The following is a 21578-nucleotide window of genomic DNA, read 5'->3' on the forward strand; positions in this document are numbered from 1 at the left end:
TCCTCAGGGTTCTGCAACATCTAGACATAGTAACATACCAGCTAGTGGGTAACGTCAAATGGAACAGGGTACTAGAAGCCAAGAGACCTGGATTCTGTTCTTGGGTTGATAACGTCTGCCTGAAACTCAGAAGCCACTTAGACCAAGCCATTTATTCTTTGGTACCTCAGTTTCCCAAAATGTAGAAATGAAATATGCAAGGATCTGCCTTTCCCTAACTGCTCTAAAAACAAAGTACAGGAAAACACTTAACTCCTTCCTGCATTTGCCTTTATTAACAAAGAAATTAATAGTAGGATAAAGTTCAACTCAAGCCTTTATTTTCATTTTTGTTTTTGGCAGGGACCCCCAAGTGTCTCTCAACCTTTCTTCACCCAGGATCCAAAATCCATCCGTAGTTTATTGCCCAAATGTCAAATACTTATGATTCTAAGGACTGATTCAGAGCAAAAACCCGTAACTGGTTTTGAGTGCAAGTAGGTGGTGGGACTGGTGTAAGTACTTCTCCCTTTCCTGCCTCCACAACAGTCAGGTCCAACAGCACTGTTAAGCAGCTGTGGAATCAGTTACACAATTTCTTGAAGTGGTGCTGCCCCAAGAGCTGAAATGAAACCAGAGGTGTGGAGTGGAATGGCAGTTTCAGTAGAAAGATTAGTAGAAGGGAGCAGAGTTTCTACTACCATCAATTTCATTTGTTCCTGCTGGGCCTAGTGTCCAAGGGATTTTGCTGTTTCCACCCACTTCAATCTGAGAGGTGCAACCTAGTGGTCACCACCTCATGAATAAGGCTACGTTTTAGTCACAGGTATTTTTAGTAAAAGTCATGGACAGGTCATGAGCAATAAACAAAAATTCACAGCCCGGGACCTGTCCATCACTTTTACTATATACCCCTAACTAAAACTTGGTGGGGGCAGCTCGGAGGAGGGCGGTGGCCCTGGGGGCACTCTGCGTACTCAAAGGGTGGCGGGGGTGTGTGTGTGGCTGCGCTGCTGGTGCTCGGGGGGGTTGCAGCCCCGTGGGCAACGCGAGTGCTGGGGGAGGGGGTTGGCAGGGCTGGGGTAGGTTCTCTTCCTGGCTCCTGGGAAGCAGTGACCAACAACTCCTAGCTCCTCCTGCTGCCTCCGCTCCGCCCCAAGCCCTGGTTCTGCAGCTCCCATTGGCTGGAAACCACAGCCAATGGGAGCTGCGTGGATGGTGCCTGCTGGCAGCGGCAGCACGTGGAGCTAGGAGCTGAGTTCCTGTCACCCTTCTGAGAAGCCCCCCCGCAGATAAGCACTGCCCTGCACTCCAATCCCCAGGCCTGAGCCCTCCCACACGCAAACTCCTGCTGCTGAGGGGCGGGGCCCTGAGACTGCTCCAGCATCAGCCGGTGCGACTGGTCTAGGGGCTGGCTGAGCTGTTCAGCAGCTCCCGGGCCAGTGGCCTGGGCTGCTGCATAAGTCACGGAAAGGCACGTAATCTGTGAGCTCTGTGACAAACACGGAGCCTTACTCATGAACCACCTGAGGGTCTTAACCAAAGTTCTACTCTACATCCACTCAGATCCTTGAGATTTTCTGTATTTTTTGTCACTTTATATTACTGAAGATCTCTCACCACCACAATCATCATCCTTCTTGTCATAGAAGGATGAATCACAATCACAGAGATTTGAGATAGAGATGGGACAATACATTTCAGAATTCCACTGATTGATGAACTTTCCAAGTATCTTAAATATCAATACAAAGGTCACATACAGCAGTTTTGTCTGAAAAACCATTAGTTTAAGATTTTTTTTTTAAACACAACGTAACAGAAAAAGAGACATGGTTGTTAAAGAATCTGTGGCATTTGTGTTGGAGCAGAGGGTATAAATCTTGGTACCCTAAGCAACTTCTAGCTCCAATAACTGTACCCTGGCTACCTAATTCCTTCTGAAATTTTCACTTGGCTAGTCCAGTCCCTTCCAGTTCTAAGCTGTCATATACACTACTTCTCTGTGCCAGTAAACAGTTTCCACATGTCACCACAGAGGTGGCCATACTTCAAGCGCAGTTTAAATGTTCTACATATATCCCCTAACAACTTAACAATGCTTTGAGAGATTCAGTGTTTATAATGCTCTTTGAGATCCTCATAGGAAACTCACCATATAAGTGCAAATTATTATTAAAACATGCAAGTTATGCCAGCAAAGAGACTTTTCTTCACTGTCTCATGAAGTTAACTACTCTACTTTCAGCATCATACTAATACTCCCCTACCTCTGTACTCTTTCCTCAGATGTGTTTCACTACATGCTTTCAAATCTGAGACGATTTAAAATGTTCTCACAAGATATACTGCTCTGATAATGTAGGAGAGAGGTAATGGCCCTTCACAAAACCTGGACTACTCATTTTCATTGGGCTTCAAATAATTCCCAAAGGTCTGCATTTTGGAGAGGACCTCTAAAACTAAAGGATACTAGTTCTGAGGTAGGAGAAAGACAAGGTCTTCTAAAAGTACATTTAAAAGAGGCAAACACAGACTAAACAGAATATAGCAATTGCAGTCCCTTAGAGCTGTTGACACATTTTTCATTTTAGAAGCAAGAGTCCAAAGAGTCTGTGTTCCCATTTTTCTTCTCACCCACACTGTGGCAAGTGTCCTAGTCTCTCTCTTTCCCTTTATGAAGTGATACAGCTGTGAAACAGCTTGAGAATTTTAACTTTTTGTCTTTCAGTTGTTGCGCTTATTTTACTCCAACCTAATTTTTTTTCCATGTATTCTGTGAATTGGAAACAGGGAGTAGACGAGGCTGCCTCTTTTCTCTGGTTTATTCTCTTTTGTATTAGAATCTTTAATGACAGCAATAAGGAAAGAAAGCGTGTCACAAGGTATCAAATCATAGAGACCGAATGCAAGACTTTACTATATACAGACAATTCTCTATTACTAGTTAAAGACCCACCTACTAGTTAACCAGACAAGTAACAGAACACTACAGTACTTAGAATAATATCAGGATGTAAAGTCAATTGGGTTCAAATGGAAATTCTGCTATCTTTTACATTCTGCCATCCTTCTGTTTTTAAGAACTAGCAATTTATATGGGTCACAAAAAGCATGAATGATTTAAGAGTGACATTAAACAAAGCTTTAGAACATACTGAGAGAAAAACAGGAATAATTCAAAAATCAACACTATTAGACAGAGGACTTTTGGAGAGAGAGTCATAGATCTAAGGCCTGAAGGGAGCACTGTGATCATTGACTCTGCCCTTCTGCATAACAGGTCACAGAACTTCCTTTAATTAATTCCTGTTTGAACTACAGCATATCTCTTAGAAAAACATCCAGTTTTGATTTTAAAATTGTCAGTGATGTAGAATCCACCACAACCTTTAGGAAGTTGTTCCAACGACTAACTGCCCTCATTGTTAGAAATGTGAATCTTATTTCAAGCATGAATTTGTCAAGTTTCAACTTCCAGCCACTTTGTCTGCTAGATACCCTTGTCTGCCAGATTGAAGAGCCCTCTACCATCAAATTTCTGCTCCCTATATAGCTACTTATAGACTGTCTCTTATAAAAGTCTCTTTAGGTCTACTCAGCTTCACAATTCACAACTACTTTGTCCCCAAACTACTACTACTAACCAGCTGGAAAATTAACTTTTGGAATTAAAAGTATTTTTTTTTAGTTTTAGAGGGCAGAAAAAGTATAAATTGAAACTGAAGAAACTATATGCTTCCATGAGGAAAGCAGACATTCATCTACCAAAAGCTAAGCTTTTTCAGTCTTACACAAATTTATTAAATCAAATGGAAGAGAACATACCACCACAGGTGAAAATCAATCATTACTTACATACAGTAAATTGCAAGATTATGTCATAAAGCTGCCAGACTACATCATAAAACATATCAACAGAATATGAACGTTTTAGTGACATTAGTCAATACAGTAAAGGAGATTGAAACATTTTGGGAACAAGTGGGTTGACGGTAGGGTGAAAAGAATGGAGGACCTAGCTATTCAGGTCTGAAAATGCAAGCAACACAGAAACTACACCTCATACACAGAAGTTATTTGCTGATTTTCTAAGCCAAAAAACCAAATAATACATCACACCAGTTTTTCACGCTCAATTTCTAAAAGGAGGTGAAGAGCAAAATACAACTGCTGAATGCTATGTGAATATAAACCATAGTGTTTATATAGTGCTTAGACAAAAACAGAGGTCTATTTGTGTTGTGTGTACATGTGCAAATAAGAAAGAAAGGCGGTGGAGGGTAGAGGGAGAGTAATATCTACAAGCATTTACAATTAAAACACAATCTGATGAAAGGTCTTGGATTACCAATCCTTACATCTAGAGACTGAAAAACTGGATAATCAGCTAAAAAAATCAGAGTTAAATAGGTTTTGATTTAAAGCATGCTCCTAAATTTTACAATTAAGTCACCTACATGCTAAAAGCAAATTTGGGAAGCAGAGTTTGGAAGCAGACTGGCCCAGTTAGAAGTCAGTCTGCATCCAGAGACTATGCTGAAATTCACGCAACTACAATCTTTACATGTTACACAAGACCCCCAAGTGAAAGCACACAACAGGTCCACGAGATGATAGCTGACGCTGAATATCTCGCAAAGCGAGCGCTGGCAATTATCACCACATTCTAGGAACGTCCATGCACAGGGTGGTTCTGGGATAGCATTCTGACAAAAATAAATGAACCAGAGAGTGAATCTCCAGATCACCTACTTTACACATACAACCACTGTCCAAAACAACATAGTGTAGATTTCCAGACACTGAAAGAGGGATATGAAGACTCATGGACCTTGTTTTCCTTCTCAGATTGTTCACTCTCTTCTCCCCTTCTCCATTCAGTAAACTTTATCTGTTTTGTGTAGGAGTGAGGTACACATGTAACTTATACATTGGAAGCTTCAAGAAGTGTTACTTGACAGAATTCTTTAATATAAATTGAATAGTTCAAAATCCTTCCTTTTTAAAATGTACTTTGTATTTTGTTGTCTATTTCCTGAAAAACAAAACAGTGAAGAGTTCTCTCCTAAGTTACTCAGTTATAGTAACTGAGATTCTTTGAGATATGTTATCTACATGGATTCCACTCCTGGTGAGCATATTCCCCATGCACGCAAGATCGGATTATTTTTGGCTATCAATGTCTGTTGGAGCCATGCTTGCGCTCTACGTGCCCTCTGTTATAAGCCTGGATGAATACATTTCTTCCAAAGAGAGAGCTACTCTGTCTAGTGTCATAGGGCATGCCCAAATCCTATTCACAATCTGAACAGGAGAGCTCATCTAGACACAGATGAGTCCAACAAGGGTGACTCCAGTTATGTGGTCATCGTGAGATCACTTGGTACTGAGAACCTGGGCTAGAAACATCTGCACCATGGAGGTCAACATCAGAGTTATGGGCACCGAGGTTATCAGTACCAAGTGTTCTGTGCTGACATTAGTACCAAGTCAATAGTACTGGGGGGGAGTACGAACCTTGGTTTCAGATGGTACCACAGATATCTTAGTGACCAGTCAACATACTTGGATCCACCATACTTGGATGTAGCCTGTGAACTCCCTTTCCACTGAAGAGCAAGAGCCAATACAGAGGCATAATGGGCCTTCTGCCTCATTTTACTAAGCACCAGAGAAGATGACCTATGCCTACACTCGGCCTTGCAGTGATGTTCCTTCCTATCCCTTTCTGATGACTGGGTAAAGGAGGTCTTGACTGCTCTTCAATACTCAGCAGTCAAAGAGTTAAAGCTCTTCAATGAAAAAATGAGCCCAGGAGCTCACAGCAGAGCCACTGCTCACAGGAGCACTAGCTGAAAGTTCAGGCTTCAACGGTTCTGTTTCCTCATACTTTGAAGAGGCTCTTCATTGAGCACTCCAGCAGAAAGAGCCTGAGGCAGGCCTTGCTGGCTTTGTGTCTCCTCTTGGAAAAGCAGCATCAGATTAAGCTTGTCACAGACACGCCCCTCGCCAAGGCACCAGAGGCACCTAGAGTGTGCCCATCACTGAGCAGGAGAGCAACCTCACAAGAGGGACAAATTTTAAATCCTAGCGACTTTAATTCAGTTATAGTGTCTTGAGTTCCAGTACTGGGGATATGTCCTAATCTACTATAAAAGGGTTTGCTTTTTTTTTTTTTTTTTTTGCCAATGGGCATAAATAAAACTAAACTAACTACTACTAACTAGCCTAACGAGACCACGTGTAAGTATATGCTAAAGGGGTTCCATCTTGCTGCCAGGGAAGTAAGAAGGAACTGAAGGACAATTTTGCTTGCTCCACCCTTTATGCTCCATAGGCATGTAGGGTGCAGGCACTGCCCCAAAGGACCCTGCGTGCCAAAAAGAATCTAGTCTTGCGGAAATGGGGCACATGCACACCAGAAATATTATCCACACGGACAGTCACTCGAAAATGAATAATGTTTTAGTGAATGGTTCCATTCTAAGCAGAGAATGGTTATTTATAAACCATTCAAATTACACTATCCTTATTCTCCAAGGAAATCTAGTTCAAAGAGGTACTCTCTTATATGGCACGCTGAACTTGTTTAGGTTTTATAAATGAAAAGGAAAAAAATACAAATGCAACTCTGTTAAGAAATTCCAAGTTGATATAAACTGCTTCATACCTTCATCAGAAATGAGACTATGAACAATGAAATGTGTTTTAACACAAACTCAACTTTTCCCAAATGTATAAACTAATAAAATTTGAACGATACTAATTATTGACTAGGTTACTCAGTATCAACTGTACATTTATATTTTGCTCTTCATCTTCATAGTGTTTTAGAAACCATTAACTAATAAAAATAATGCTTTTCTTTGTTTCTTCTTATCCTACCTCCATATGTACATTTTGTTACCCTATATCTCCTTACAAGGACCAGGGATTTGTTGAGACAGTTTTACTTGCTGTTAATTGTTGGGCACAAGTAAGCAAACAATGCAAGAAAGTAATCCAGGTTCAATTCTGTACAACATTTATTGAACAGACATACTTCAACTCTAGTTGATATTTCCCCCTTTAATCTTGCAATGTTGATTCAGGAAATTTGAGGTATTTACCTATTTAATTAGGAACAAGCACAGATCAATGTTCTATGGCACTTACAGTGCCTTTTCTCTGAACCATGCAGAACTGAGAACGTGACTGTCAAGGTGACAAGTCATTTTTCCCCTAATGGAAATATCCATTAGAAACATAAAATAATAAAATTAACAGAGCAGACAAGGGATAAACAACATAAGAATACTACCAAAAAAGTAATGGAGTTAGTTACACTATATATTACTAAAAATATGCTGTATCAATTACAATATAGATGCAAGAAATGTTGTACTTCACTGTTCAAGTTCACACCTAGACTGTTGGAAACATACCATTTTTATAAATGTTTCTCTTTGACCTGTGAGAACAGAATAGTCTACGAAGACCTAAACCTTCTGTGTGCTGGCTGTTAAGTTAGTCTGAAATATACTTCATAAATGTTCAATCTGTTCACAATCTAGCTATCAATATGTTCAAAGAGGTTCCTTCATTGCTTTATATTTGTTGTAAATAGTGCAGGTGGTATTTTTATTAATATGATGTGTAAAACATCATAGTTTCCCTATTCAATTTTATATTGGTGCCTGACCAAATGCAGAGAGCTGCGAAGGGGTATGAAAGGGTGCTGAGTGAGAAGCACTTTATCAGCCCCTGCCACTCCAGCTCCAATCAAGGGGAATGGATTGGGGCTGGTTGGATAGCCCTGTGTCTGCCTGGTAATAGGCAGCACCTGCCAGCCTCATTAACCAGGGTTACAAAGCCTCGGAGGAAGCGAAAGGCTAAGCACAGAGGGAGTTGGGAGTCTTCTGGTCTGTTGCTGGCCACGCCTGTACTTGATTAAGTTGGCTGTGAAACCTATACACAGGTGGAAAGTGGTGGTGGGAAAACAACTGTAAATAAAGAACATTGGTGTTGCATCAAGCTGAGGCATTCCTGACTGACTGGAGAGGGCAACAGGGTCCAAAACCAGAGGGGCCCAGGGTGCGCCTTGTTACAAGGGGCTTCTACAGAACTAAGCAGGAAAGGTAAAACAATAACAGATATAATTTAGCTTTAGGTACATGCCTTCAAAGCAGTTAAGCGCACAATGGCTGAGCTATCAAATGAGGGAGCAGCAGCTACCTAGCTGGCTTCATCCAGGCTAGAACTTTTCGCTTTCTATCACTGAGATCAAAAGACCGAGATCATTTTAAAAAGGAACTGAAGAGGTTTTTGAGGTGAGCTGGTCTTGGGTGCTGCCAGTGGTGGGTGGGGAAAATAAGCTGACAAGAGGATGCACTCAAAGACAAAGGGAAAAGGATAAAAGCAGCATAGGCTGGTTCTCCCAACTCAGAGATGGGGAAATAAGCCAGACTCACCAGAGCTGTGGATAGAGAAATTAATCTTAGGCAAGAGAATATGTATGTATGGCCTCTTATTTTATATCTACTAATCTAAGTATTGTGTACCCTTTGGGCAAAATAAATCATGTTTTGTTTTGAAAAAGCTGATTCTGTCTCACTGCAAGTGTACGCTGTCACAGGCTCCGAAAGAGGAAACCCTTGCGGGGTAATACCTCAGTAGGACCTGCCGCATTAGTTACGATTGATACCCAAGGGATCCTGGTGTGACAGTGGACAAACTGTGGAATTCCACCCCAGAAATGGTAAAGGCCAAAGGCCTGACACCTCTAGGTGGTGCTCTCACAGAGACCCCAAAGAACGGACAGAGGTACATCTAGCCCAGTGACAGAACAAGACTCACCCAGTAATTATCTGTCGCTGTTAAGCTGCTAAAAAATCTAACTAAATACTGTGTTATTTAGACATCTATTAGATGACTTCCATAATGTTCTAGTTCTTTCAGAAGTACATATTGTTAAATTATTCAATAATCTTTACCCTTGTACATGATTAAATTTATACTGCAGTTTCTAAATAAACCTAATAACTGAGCTATCACTAAAGATATTCAATCAAATGGAAGTCTTCCATTATACAGGAGTATTCATATGATGTACATTCATGATTTTTTTTTTTTTTCAAATGAAACCTATTACCATCTGGCTAAAACTGCTTCTTAGCTTTTTAGTAGCCAATGATAGTTCTGTTTGTATCATTTGAACAACAGTTTCTATGCTCCTGGCTGACCACTATCACTGATTTACATACTGGAGGAAAAGCTATTTGGGTATTAGGGTTTTCTAGCTGATAAGCCATTGGATGGAAGCAATTAACAGGCTCTGAATTCAAACACTAGAGAAAATATTTTTAAAATGAAATGCTTTTCAATTTTTGCTTCTCACACGTATATTATGTGGTCAGACCACCACCTATTTTCAGACTCCCAAATAAGGAGAAATATGTGCTGCAATATCTAGGCACAATAGTATATCCAGGAAACCACATGGTAGCCCTGACTAGGTAGATTTCCAAAAATCTGTCTAAGGGGGACAATGTCCCACCAATGACCAAAAAAAAAAAATAAAAAAAAAAAAATAAAAAAAAAGAAGTGGGGAGACGGAGGGGGGAGGGAGGGATTAAAATGTTAAATAAGGATTGTGCCCTAATTTTTTTTTGTTTTTCTTACCTTAGTTCAGGTGATTCGGCCCTCCCATATCGCTCCTGCCACTTCCCGATGCCTGAACTGGCTTTTCTGGAAGCAGTGCTTGTCTGTGACTGAGAAGAGGTGCTGTTTCTGGTGAGATAAATTTTCTAGGTCTTTCTTTTCTTGTGTCTCTATCTTTTCTGTTCTTTGAGCTCCTCTTCTCTTCCCTACTCCCATTTCCACTGTCATTCTTCCACTCCCTCCACCCAGCATATCATCTACTGTTAAAAGCTAGCAGGAGTTCTTATGTAAGACAAGAAGCTTTACTAGCAAATTTACAAACAATACTACTGCTAGCGCCTCATACTACACTGGGAATTTTTAACAAGTGACATCAGACTGGGATTGCAGTGCAATCCTACCACCTGAAATAAGCTGTTCCTAGTTAAAATTCTCTTATTTTAAGGGATAAACATCTAAAATAGTTTTTCCATGTTTTTTCATTAACCCACTAATTTGCAATAAAAAAAAGTCAGAGTAACCTTCCCTCATATACAAACAGGGTGCAGGGAAGGTGCTGGTGGTGATAAGCTTTGTACTGCTGTTACTGCATTCTACCAAAAATGTTTTATGTAGAAACATGCATTGAAAATGATCCAAGACTAAGTTGTTTATAATAATTTACAAATATTTTTCTTTCAAAGTCTCATCTGACCATTTATAAGAAACATTGTTTTTGGCATAGCCATTTATAACTCAGTGTATTCTAAAATAGCAGACATCAAATACTAAAAAAAGTCAGCTTTGCCATAATAAGAACATGCAATTACAATGATTTAAGCAAAGTTATATATAATACAGACACACAATATACACACCTAATCTAAGTGTGTACTGATGGGGAAGAAATAGATAGAAATATAAATGCTGGCACGCTGATTTGTGATCTCTGTTACCATGCAAGAGAACCAGGTTTGATTTCCATTCTCTACTCCAAAGATATCGAAAGTTGGGGAGTAAACTTGGCTCTTTAAGAAAAGGAGTGCACCTCCAATTGCTCAAGAATAACTCCTCTAATTAATAACAATGGTTACTGACTTCAGTACCACTGGAAAATCAGAATATGGTAGCTGCAAGCTGAGACTCAAAGATAAGGGATGTGAGAGGAAATGAAAGTAGGCAGGGGAACATTGGGAAAGGGAAGAGGCACAGCATGAAATTTTAATTCCATCTGCAGTATGTCACAGAGATTTTCTTTACAAAATAAATTCAATTTCAGTATACACACACACACACACACACACACACACACACACACACACAGTGCTTAAACTAAAACTGTACACTCCTATAATATACATCTATAGAATATGCAATCCATGTCTACATTACCAATGTTTTCCACATATTTTAAGCTAATATACTTAAAAATCTAATTTCATAGTAGTCCATTAACACTATCTAAAGTATTTAAAATACTAATGTAATAATGGGCTGTGTTACACAAGGCATCATATCATGGAACAACAATGGTACTCTGCACAGTTCTAAAGCAATCACACCTGTATACTGTGTTCAGTCTGGGAATCTCATTACCAATAGAGACAAACTACAGGTAATTTAGATAAGAGAAATAAAAATTGTCAGGGGGGTTGGAAGGATATATAAATGAGGGAAGTTTAAAAGTTATACGATTTCTTGGATAAAGGTTGGTGGAGGGACTTGAAAATAATCTACCAACATCTGAACAGTGTAATCCCCCAAGCACAGAGAAGAACTATTTAGTTTAGTACAATGGAGTATAACTCAGAGCAACAGGCGGGGAACATTTTGGCTGAATATCAGGCAAGGATTTCTTTACAGAGACATGTATTTGTCTGTTAAACAGCCTTTCAAAAATGTGATAGAAGCCCCCTTCTTTGGGATATTTAAAATTACTCCTGACATAGTACTAAAAAATGAATAGCAAAAAACCTTGAATTGGGGAAGAGTGGGACTGGATGACTCAATACATTTCCACTGCCATCATCTGTAACGTCTACGATACTATGATAAAATGCCTTCAGGTTTTTTGAGTTTCCAGCAGAATTGCTCTTCAGGACCATTTGATAACTAGAACAAAGTAGAGTCATGAACTCCAAAGACAGCCAAGTTCATAATCACAAACACAGTAAAGCTTAGAGTTGAAGGGAGGACACAAGCAGTACATATTAAAGCCAGGGAGGTGTGGAACAATACTACAGTAATGAAGTTATTTCCTCCACTTTTAAGAAAAGTATGCTAAGTGTCAACCAAGTGCAAGAAAGCAAGAGATACCTTGTTGGGCGGGGACTAGATCCCAGGAGCCCGGAGTTGTTTTTATTCTAGCTTTCCAACTCTAAATTTTGTTTATTTTGAAAAACTATTTGTGTTAGTGCCAGTATTGCAGTGTTAACAAGAGACATTTTGGTGGCTACTCTACTCTTCGGTAGCCAAATTAACTATATAGAAAATACTATACGAGATACCAACACTGGGATTTTCATTGTTGTCCTGTTTGGTCCTATCACTTTTTCCTGGTCTGTCATGCTACTATTTCTTTCAGGAACATCACAGGAGTCACATTGCATGCACAAACAGAAATGCTTCACTGAGAGCTGGTTACAACCGAAACTGAGTAAGATCATGCTTCCTTGCATATTTTTAACTAGTCACATTTTTTTTTATTTCTACAACAGATCAAAACCTTTAAAAAGAAAAAAAACTCTTTATGACAAGTTATGAAATTACGACTGTCCAACTGACCTGTTTGTCGGGATTCCTGATTTGAACAGTGGCGGAGGAGACGTAAACTCAGCTTTGGTCAATTGCACTGCCACCTCCTTCTCCATATTTCCAGTTCTGCCCTGCTGTACCTTCAAAATAATGATGTTTTTCTCATTAGCTCAGCCTCAGAAGTTTAACAGTACCATCACTCGATACAATAATACACACTGGTAAGACAAACCACATGATTCACAACTTCAATAATATTAAAACTATTATTCTTGCACAGTTAATAAAATCCCACATTTTATAAGGAAGAGTTACTTGCAAGAAATTGTTTTTAACAATAAAAAAGGAAACTAAAGAGCTTCACATTTATCTATGAAGATCAAAGTTCCTAACTTTTTCAAGGCATATGACCAAAGACAATAAAATCTGTGTTAAATTAGTCTTCCTGCAGACTCTTATTTTATAAAATAACATTTTGATTTAAAATATCAAAGTTCTTTTCAAAGAAACTCCCCATCAAGAAAACTAATGGAATGTAAAGTCTTCACATCAAAAACAAACTGCAAAACAAGGTGAAAACATTCTTCATGTAATGAGACAGTAACTACAGCCTAATTAACTTATATACTCGTTCACTAGCCCGTTCATTTATAAGCCAACCCCCAACATGGATAGGTAAAAATAGTAAAAACTGTATGACCCTTTCATAAACCAACCCTATATTTTAGGGGTTAGCAAACTTTGGCTCCTGGCCCATCAGGGTTGGCAAACTTTGGCTCCCACTGGCTGGGAACAGCAAACTGCGGCCACAGGGAGCTGAGGGGCTCCATGCCTGTGAACGCTCCAGGTAAACAAAGTAACAATGTATTAGATATTCAATTCAATGATTTCATAGGAGTTTAAAATCATCAAATTTTGGTGTAGACCCATTTATAAGCCAATCCCCGCTCTTTGATGCATCACTTTTTACCAAAAATATTCTGCTTATGAACGAGTATATACGGTAATTACCTCACTATTTAAAGCCATACCAAGAATATTCAATTCATGTACTTTAACCATGCAGCTACTGGCTTTTTCAGTTTAGTAAGAAATATCAGAAATGTAGAAAAGTTTGTAAAGTAGTGCAAGATTTTGTAGGATTTCTATCTTAAGAACTTCTGGTGCAAATACCTCTAACACCTATTTTTCACACAGATTTTTCAGCTGACAGTGGCACAGTTTATAAGTAAAATATCTGAAAGATTTTGTTAGCATATGTGAGCACTATGAAAGAAACAGAAGTAGACTATGTGAGCACTATGAAAGAAACAGAAGTAGTAGTAATTCAGTAGTGGAATGACACACATATGCCACCTCTTCAGAGACTCTCTTTGGAAAAGCAGTAGCAAAAGTGGAATTAGGAGTCAAAAAAAACCTAAGACCTTTTCTAAGTATACTGTATGAAATATGCATTAGCCAATAAGGTAGATCAAGAACCAAAATTTTAAACGCAGAATTAGAAATATAACAACAAAAAGTTATACTTTCCTATGCTTTTTTAACAATACACATTCAACTTTCCAGTCCTTAACAACTGTAAAACAATTTCCATTTAACAACAACATTTATTGGAAGATGGTTTAAATACCAATATCTCAAAATATTATATGGGAATTTAGCTAAATCATGGTATACTTCCATATAGGCTCTGATCTTGTAACTTTTCACATGACAATGGACTGCAGAGCCTTTGCACAGCCCCATTGCCTTAAACAGAGCTCCACACAGGCACAGCAGTCCAACCTTAGATGGTAAGTTGTCTAACACAAGGATTGTGTCTTCCTTTACATATTTATGCACAAACACCTCAGAGACTTTCAGTGCTTAAGTAATTAGTAATGATAATAAACAATCTTGGATTCTTTAACCTCACAGGCTATCCAGCTTAAAGAGAAATCATTGTGGAGCTATTTCCATGTATAGTAAAGTAATTTTGTATTCAACATTTTGTTGCCATGGTCACACTGGAATTTAAACAAATTTCTAATTAAACATGCAAAAGAGTGGCATAATTGTTCAAGTTTTCAGCCAGTATATGTATGTTGCTGTAGCTAACTGACCTTCCTTTTAACCAGAAATAGAAAAGCATAATAGCTAGAAAAATTGAATAACTAATTATTACAGACCCTTCAGGTGAAGGATAAAATTCCTAAAGATTTCTATTGGCCAATCAATTCTGGAAAAGGTGAAAATACTGAGATTTATTTTTGTTAATTACTTCAGGGTTAGTCTAAATCTATAATATGAAGGCAAATAATATTTTCATTTTTATAGTTCAATGGATAATGAAAAGTGTTTAACAAAATAAGCATGTTCTTCATTACCCTGTTCAGCTTACTCTATTTTCTCATCCTAACCAAATGTATGCCTTTTTATGTTTTAGACCCTTCAAATAATCAGCCATAGAATGCTATTTCTATAACTAAAACTATACATTTACAAAATTGTTTTGTCACATTCTGATTGTAATCATAGCTCAAATATGAAGTCTGGAGTGGTTATGAACAAATTATATTCAAATAAAATTAATTCATGGTTCCATTATGGGGAAATTAACAAGATTAATATTAAATAATAAGTTCTGTACTAACCCAGACAGAAGTTATATTCTTCAAAAGAAAAAAAGTGTCTTTGTCCTCAGACATCTATAGAAGATATGTACATATCCTCCTCATTCCCAGAAAAGGCACGTAAATTGGAAGACACGCATGGCAAACAATCTCGGTGTTTAGACAATGAAAATACTTACCTAAACAGCTACATATCACTGTCTTCCTGTTAGAGCTTCAAACCTCAATCCCCAGACTCAAGTGAGGAAGCCTGAGTTGGATCACTTAAATCTCCCCCTACCAAGGCAAGCAGCAGGTCCAGAAGACAGTCTGACCTTGTAATGGTTAGCTGCAATGGGAGACCACACTCCTTGCATTTTCTTAACTCTGCCATGATGAACATGGAGGAAAGAAAAGCTACAGAAGCTATTGTAAAGAATGTCCTCACTGAGACAGAGAAGAAAACTAGTGGACACTGCAGCAATGTAGGAGTGAGAAATGGCGCAACCCCCCCCCCCCCAAAAAAAAAACAAAAAACAAAAAAACCCCCACCAACCTGGCTACAATTGCTGTTTCTGTTGCTGTAGCATGGAATAGAGAAACAGCAATCATCTATTCTGAACTGGTTTTAATGAAGTTCAAGAATGAAATACTTACCATACATTGTAACTCAACAACCAAAATAAAATGACTTTAGTATTGCAACTGAATCTACAGACTTATTTATATTAAAAGCAGTTTTAATATAAATTGAATGATAAAAGAGTGACTTTCAAAAAAAGAAAATTTAAGTCAATGCTTCACTCCAGTCTACTGAAAATAAAACAAGTAGCTAGGTTGTGTTTCTGTTAAAATACTGATATTTTCTTATGGCAGTTTGTCCTCATTTAGACAAATATCAGATGGAAATAAAGCTGAGTACATCTAACCTACATTAGACAACAGAAGAACTTAAAAGAAAAGACATCTTCACATCTCAGACTCACCGAGGATAAAGGGTACAAAACAAAGTAAAATAACTACAAGGCTGTGGAGTAAAATATCATGCCATAACAGCCTCCAAATAGCCTCCAAAGCCTCTCTAGAACCTCTGCAGGAATCCTTTAACCAGAATAACAAATGCACTATAACTAAAAAAAATAAAACCACCACATAAAGTAAGTATAGTTTCACTTAGCAGTTGTTAGTGCACTAGGCCATTAACTCACATGCTTGCAGCAGTGATAAAACAAACTTTTTTTTTAAATTCAGCAAGTTTGTGAGATACACTGAAAGTCACTGATGTAAGATGAGAGCTTAGAAAAATAGCTATGTCCACTTCAATCTTGCCTCTATCACTTGAGAGTGGTATGGGAAGCAATACTCAAAAAAAATGAGAGCAACCAAGGAAAGTTTACTAAAATTCACCTTAAAAAGACTGTATCTGCCATCTTGAATCTCTGCACCTGGTGTTACTTCCATAGAATTGTCTTCGGCCTAAGTTAAATAACACATTGCCCATTAAGATACCACACAACTTTGAATTGATGGGCTACATCATGACTAACACATGGTTACAGCCTATCAGTGCCACTATCTGCACAAATAGTCAACGAAACAACAGAGAAAAATTCTGGGTGGCGGGAAAAGATAGATAAACTTATTAACAATGATATTGTACCAGACAGAAGAGGTTTCTAACACACAAACAGTGACACAGCACCATAACAGCTTTATGGGGGGGGAGTGTTTACATATTATGGAATACCACAAAAATGTTATTAATTACCATAATTTTATTTGTAGTTGAGGTAACTGGTAAAATTTCGAGTCCCATTCGTATCCTCTTTTGTTTTTCACAGTAAGCTTTCCAGGTATCTTCATTAAACCCATAATTGAAATAATCTGAAAGATCAGCACCTTCAAACAGAAAAGCATAAATTCTAAGAATTAAGCATTATAACTCATCTTTCCTTTTCTATTTCTGCTTTCTTTATAGCAACAGAAAGAATCAGAAATCAGGGGAAAGTGCCAATGTTAAGAATTATAGATTTCTTACACTGAATAATATGCAACCTTCTACAGTTCAACATATTTGATGTCTATTCTGGTCATGCTATACATTCCAATTTTGCAGAGATCAGGCTTCAAATAATAAATCAAAAAGCAATATGCCTCTTTCATCTTTATAAAGACATCATTTCCATCTTCAAAGCAATTTACAAATACTCCAATGAGCAGTTTAGAGGGATAAGAAGAATGCAAATACTGGCCAAATCTGGCTTTACCATATGTATGGGGAGAGGGGTAAGCAGAAAACAATGAACACATGCAGAGACCCTAAGAGTCAACCTTCTCCTCAAAGTCTGTGGGCGCCTTGCATGAATACAATATATCAGAGAGTGACAAGAGCTAAGGGGCAATCATTCTATGTAGCTTTTACTGCTAGTAACATTACTTTCTGCTTTATATCTGGTAGCAGATGCAGGCATGGAGCCAATGGCAACAACCCAAGAGAACTTGGGATTTTCCACTCGTGGATCTCTCAGGATGTCCATGAATTTAGCTGGGCATATACTATGCCCCTTTCTCCTCGCCACTTGTTGACAGGTGTTTGCAGTGGATACCCTGGAACTCCATGTAGATTAATACAGTCTCATCAGAGTAACTCATCTCCCTTTACAGGTTTTTCAAGTAGGACTGGATGATTTAGCTCATTAATTGTACAATTAAACATTAGTACAATTGTGTATATTACTTCCATTTGTAGGGCGTTACCACTAAATTAATCTGCTGTGGGTAAAAACTCTCCAAAGTAATCTATTAAATATACTTGTATTTCAACTGATGTGTACATTACATTATGCAATAAGAATGTCATGCAAAAATATTACCTGGTTTTCGCCAAGGTTTATCCTCAAAAGAATCTAAATCTACTTCCAGCAGTGGAACACCATTAATACTTCCTGGTGCATCAAGATCCACTCCTTTGACTTTTGCACCTATAAAGAAAAGAAACAAAAATCATAACTTATCTCTGTAAAAGGGATTTTAAAAAATGCAACACTTTTCATGTGACTTTCCTAAAATTAAAATTTTATTTTTGACAAGGTATACAGCACTAGAGGGCTAGGCATTTTACAAAGAAAGAAGAAAGCATCCTTGCCCAAAGATCTTATAATCTAAATGAAATAATTTTCTTTACTATCTTAAACACATTTTATCCTTCCAACCTTACCTATAGTGAATTAATAGCAACTACATGGTCTGTAATTAATTTTGGTAGACTAACTACTGTACACCAAATGTTCATAAAACATTTTCTGGTTTTATACATGTGTTTGTTTTATCAGAAATTTCAGTTAACATAATTGGTGTTTTGAGGACTGGTTTTAGAGGCATCACAGATATTTCTTGTTTCCAATAAACTTAAGTGGATGACATGAAAAATGTCCCTGTGAAACACAAATCCTCCTCTCAGGCAACCCCTGCCCCAGAACCAAAAGGTCAGGGTACAGACCATCTGAACAGCCACATGCTGAAATCCTTCTATTGCAATCTGAGCTGTGCTCTATGCATGCACTCACAGAGCAGTCTCCAGTTATGGCTTCTCTGTGCCGTGCCCTGCCCTTGCCATGAAGTGGCACCACACCTTTTCCACTGCACTTAAGACATCCATGGCCCTTCCACATTCAAGAATATATCATCCAAAGCTTTACATATAGTAGTAATTTTATAACAAAATGCAAGCATTGTATATTAGATCTTACATTATATATATATTTCTGTCATGTAATTTGACTCATTAATTTGTGCAGATCTATCATCATTATTTTATAGTGCCATAGATATAAATGGTGCTTTACAGACAGTTAAAAAGAATTTTCTTCTCCAAGCAGTATACCATCTAAATTAGACATATAGCAAGGGAAGACAATGGTCCAAGTCATGACACCTATTATACATCTTGTTAGGTCATATTATCTAAGCAGTTGTAGCTCATTCACCACTGCTGGAATGCAAACAGAATTTTTATGAGAGAGCTGAGAGAATGCAATAGTAGAAATCAGCAACAGAGGCTAATCAAGTGTTACCCTTTAAGTGCCTTATGGTATAGATGGTAAATACAAAGGCAAACATGTTTCTCCAGGGACTTCTGCTGTACAATTGATAATACTATTTATATTATTTTTCATTATTTGTATTACCTTAAATGTTAGGATTAAATTATACATAATGCAACTATACAATTTTTATGGCCCTAATTCTGAATATATCAGCAGATCTAATACACTACAGCATTGGTCACAAAACTTTTCAGGGTCGTGCCCCCCTTGCCCCGTCCACCCCACTTCCCATCCGGGGGTGAGGCTAGGTGTGGGACCAGGGCTGGAGCAGAGCTAAGAGCAGAGGGGGTCTGGGTGGCGCTCTCTCCTTGCCCCCCTGGGAGCTGGCCTAGGCCCCGCCCCTCCAAACATTCCTCCGTGTCCCCCTAGGGGGGGTGCACCCCTCAGTTTGGGGACCTCTGCAGTAAAAGCTAATGGACTAAAATGTTAATTTTATATTTGTCTAATTCACTAACACTGTGCAGAAACTTTAGGCAAAAATTGTTACTAAAAACAGAGTATGTGCTGCTACTACTACAGATTACTGCATTGGTTACATTTTTCTATTAATATAAATGTGTAAACTTTTTTTTTTTTTTTTTTTTACCAGAAGATCCATAAACTCGACCTCCTGTCTTGATGTTGAGATTCACAGGAGCTGTTCCATAGCTTCAAGAAATTAACAAAACTGAATTAGGTAGAGAAAACTGACAAAAATGGTTAGCTATATCCAGAAACAAGAAGAGGACCTAGACTTGATTATCATTCTCAATCTCTAGCTCTCCAAACTAACAACGCAGAAGTAGAGAGATGAGTCTAGGAGCAAGAGAGTGCATCACTCCAACACTCAATAGCAATATCTCCAATTAATAAATGGCACTGAAGTCTCAATCACACTTTGGGTGCTGAAAGCATAGTGACCATGACAGAGCCTCAAGAATTAACAGGACCAAAAAAGAAAAAGAAATAAAAAAGGGCTCACTTAGGGATACAGAGGATGCCAGGGAACTAGGACTGGAGAATGCTTTCAATAAAGATTCTTTGTTGTTTCAGTATTATCATTTAATCTGTACTGAACCGGGAAGAATAAGCATTTATCAAAACTGATTGAAAGGTTACTGTAGTTTCAATAAGTACATACCCTTGTGTCTTTTGTTGAAAATGCTATTTTGTATCATCTCAAATACTTCTCAGTAAATTAAACAAATCTCATACCTTTACACTAACAATACGTTACAAAAACAGCGAACAAAAATTAGGCCAATAGAACTTTCTTCACAGATATCAACAGATCTTGAACTTCCAGTGCATATATAAAGATACCTTAACTATAAACAAGTCGCTACACTGCTCTAATAAGAGTGCTGTCACTCAAAAAGGCCCAGTAATGGTGTTGTAACTCAGGACACCAAGGAACAAGTTCTACCCCAGGACGTGTGCAATTGGCTCATCCCCACAGTTAGTATTTGCTTCTAAACGTAGTGAATACACTTTTATTATATAATCTTGGTAAGTAAAAGGAAGGGTACAATTTACTGTGTAACTACACTGCAACATCTTTATCATTCCAGTTCTCTTCCTAAATAAAAGTAATTTGCGTTGCAATAATGCAAGACTGGCAAATAGCACTCTTCTTCTGGTATGACATGCTACATCAGTATTTGACTTTGCTGAGAAAATTTTATAGTTCTCTTATCAATGGCCAAAACTAAATATTATACATGGAGATAATTTAAGCTTGTAAAATAACTTACTGTACTAAAGTTTATTTAAACTAAAACTGAATTAATTTTAAAATCTTTTTTCCATGCATAAAAGCAAGAGTGGGTGACAAATTCATTGTATAACCTTGTTCTGGAAGGGCTTTTTAGAAAAAAAATGTTCATTTTATTTAAAATTCCTTGTACTCGGTTTAATAAGCTTTAGTATACTATGCTAATAATCCTAGGTAGTCAGAGTAAGATGGGTACCATCTTGGCCATGAAAAATGTAATCCTAACCTTCCTTCCTATTCCCCACCCCTGGTTCTCCTTATCCAAGAGTGACCAGCTCCAGAGCATGTAGTATGCTGTTGAAATGACAATCAATCACAAATACTGATGACAGTGTTTGCATTTTTTAATATTGCACAGTTTGGCAAATGTAGTTATTTTAAGATACGAAATACTAAAAGCTCTGGAATAGTGAACACTTTGCAAAACTGAAGAATATGCAACATAATTCTAAAGTTAAGACTGTGTACGTAAGACTGTAAAGATAGTGTACATAACCCAGCAAATTATGCCTAGAAAATGCACTACTGCAGCACATACAGCATTAAATTTTACTAGTTCTATTCATGTAAATAGTCAACTGGACTACACATATGAGAAAGGCAAGCAGAATTTGCTTCAGTATTATCATAGGCATGAGATTAATAGAATTTTATTCTACACGTGAACAGCAATCCTAAAGCAGGCTTTCCATTCTTTAATGGTGCTTTTCCTTCAGAATCCTTGTAAATACGTAATTCACTTGAAAAACTGTATTCCATAATTTTAAGTGAACT

At 37.9% G+C, this 21578-nt stretch overlaps 1 protein-coding gene across 22 annotated transcripts in view; it reads right to left on the bottom strand.

Annotated features, from left to right (window-relative positions):
• The window catches only part of FIP1L1 (factor interacting with PAPOLA and CPSF1), a 74865-nt gene that overhangs the window by 37663 nt on the left and 15624 nt on the right, over positions 1 to 21578 (bottom strand). For 5 of the 22 annotated variants that reach the window (XM_043513814.1, XM_043513813.1, XM_038398614.2 and 2 more), the window contains exons 5-11: positions 19638 to 19699; positions 17819 to 17926; positions 16714 to 16844; positions 16353 to 16421; positions 12385 to 12494; positions 11575 to 11712; positions 9643 to 9750 (exon numbers count right to left, since the gene is read on the bottom strand). In XM_043513814.1, coding sequence (XP_043369749.1) covers positions 9643 to 9750; positions 11575 to 11712; positions 12385 to 12494; positions 16353 to 16421; positions 16714 to 16844; positions 17819 to 17926; positions 19638 to 19699 — 726 coding nt within the window. The remainder of the gene's footprint in view (positions 1 to 9642; positions 9751 to 11574; positions 11713 to 12384; positions 12495 to 16352; positions 16422 to 16713; positions 16845 to 17818; positions 17927 to 19637; positions 19700 to 21578) is intronic. The other 17 variants (XM_038398621.2, XM_043513824.1, XM_038398622.2 and 14 more) reach the window with 8 other exon arrangements.

The sequence above is a fragment of the Dermochelys coriacea genome, chromosome 4 (assembly GCF_009764565.3).
Source record: "Dermochelys coriacea isolate rDerCor1 chromosome 4, rDerCor1.pri.v4, whole genome shotgun sequence".
Classification (NCBI taxonomy): Eukaryota; Metazoa; Chordata; order Testudines; family Dermochelyidae; genus Dermochelys; species Dermochelys coriacea.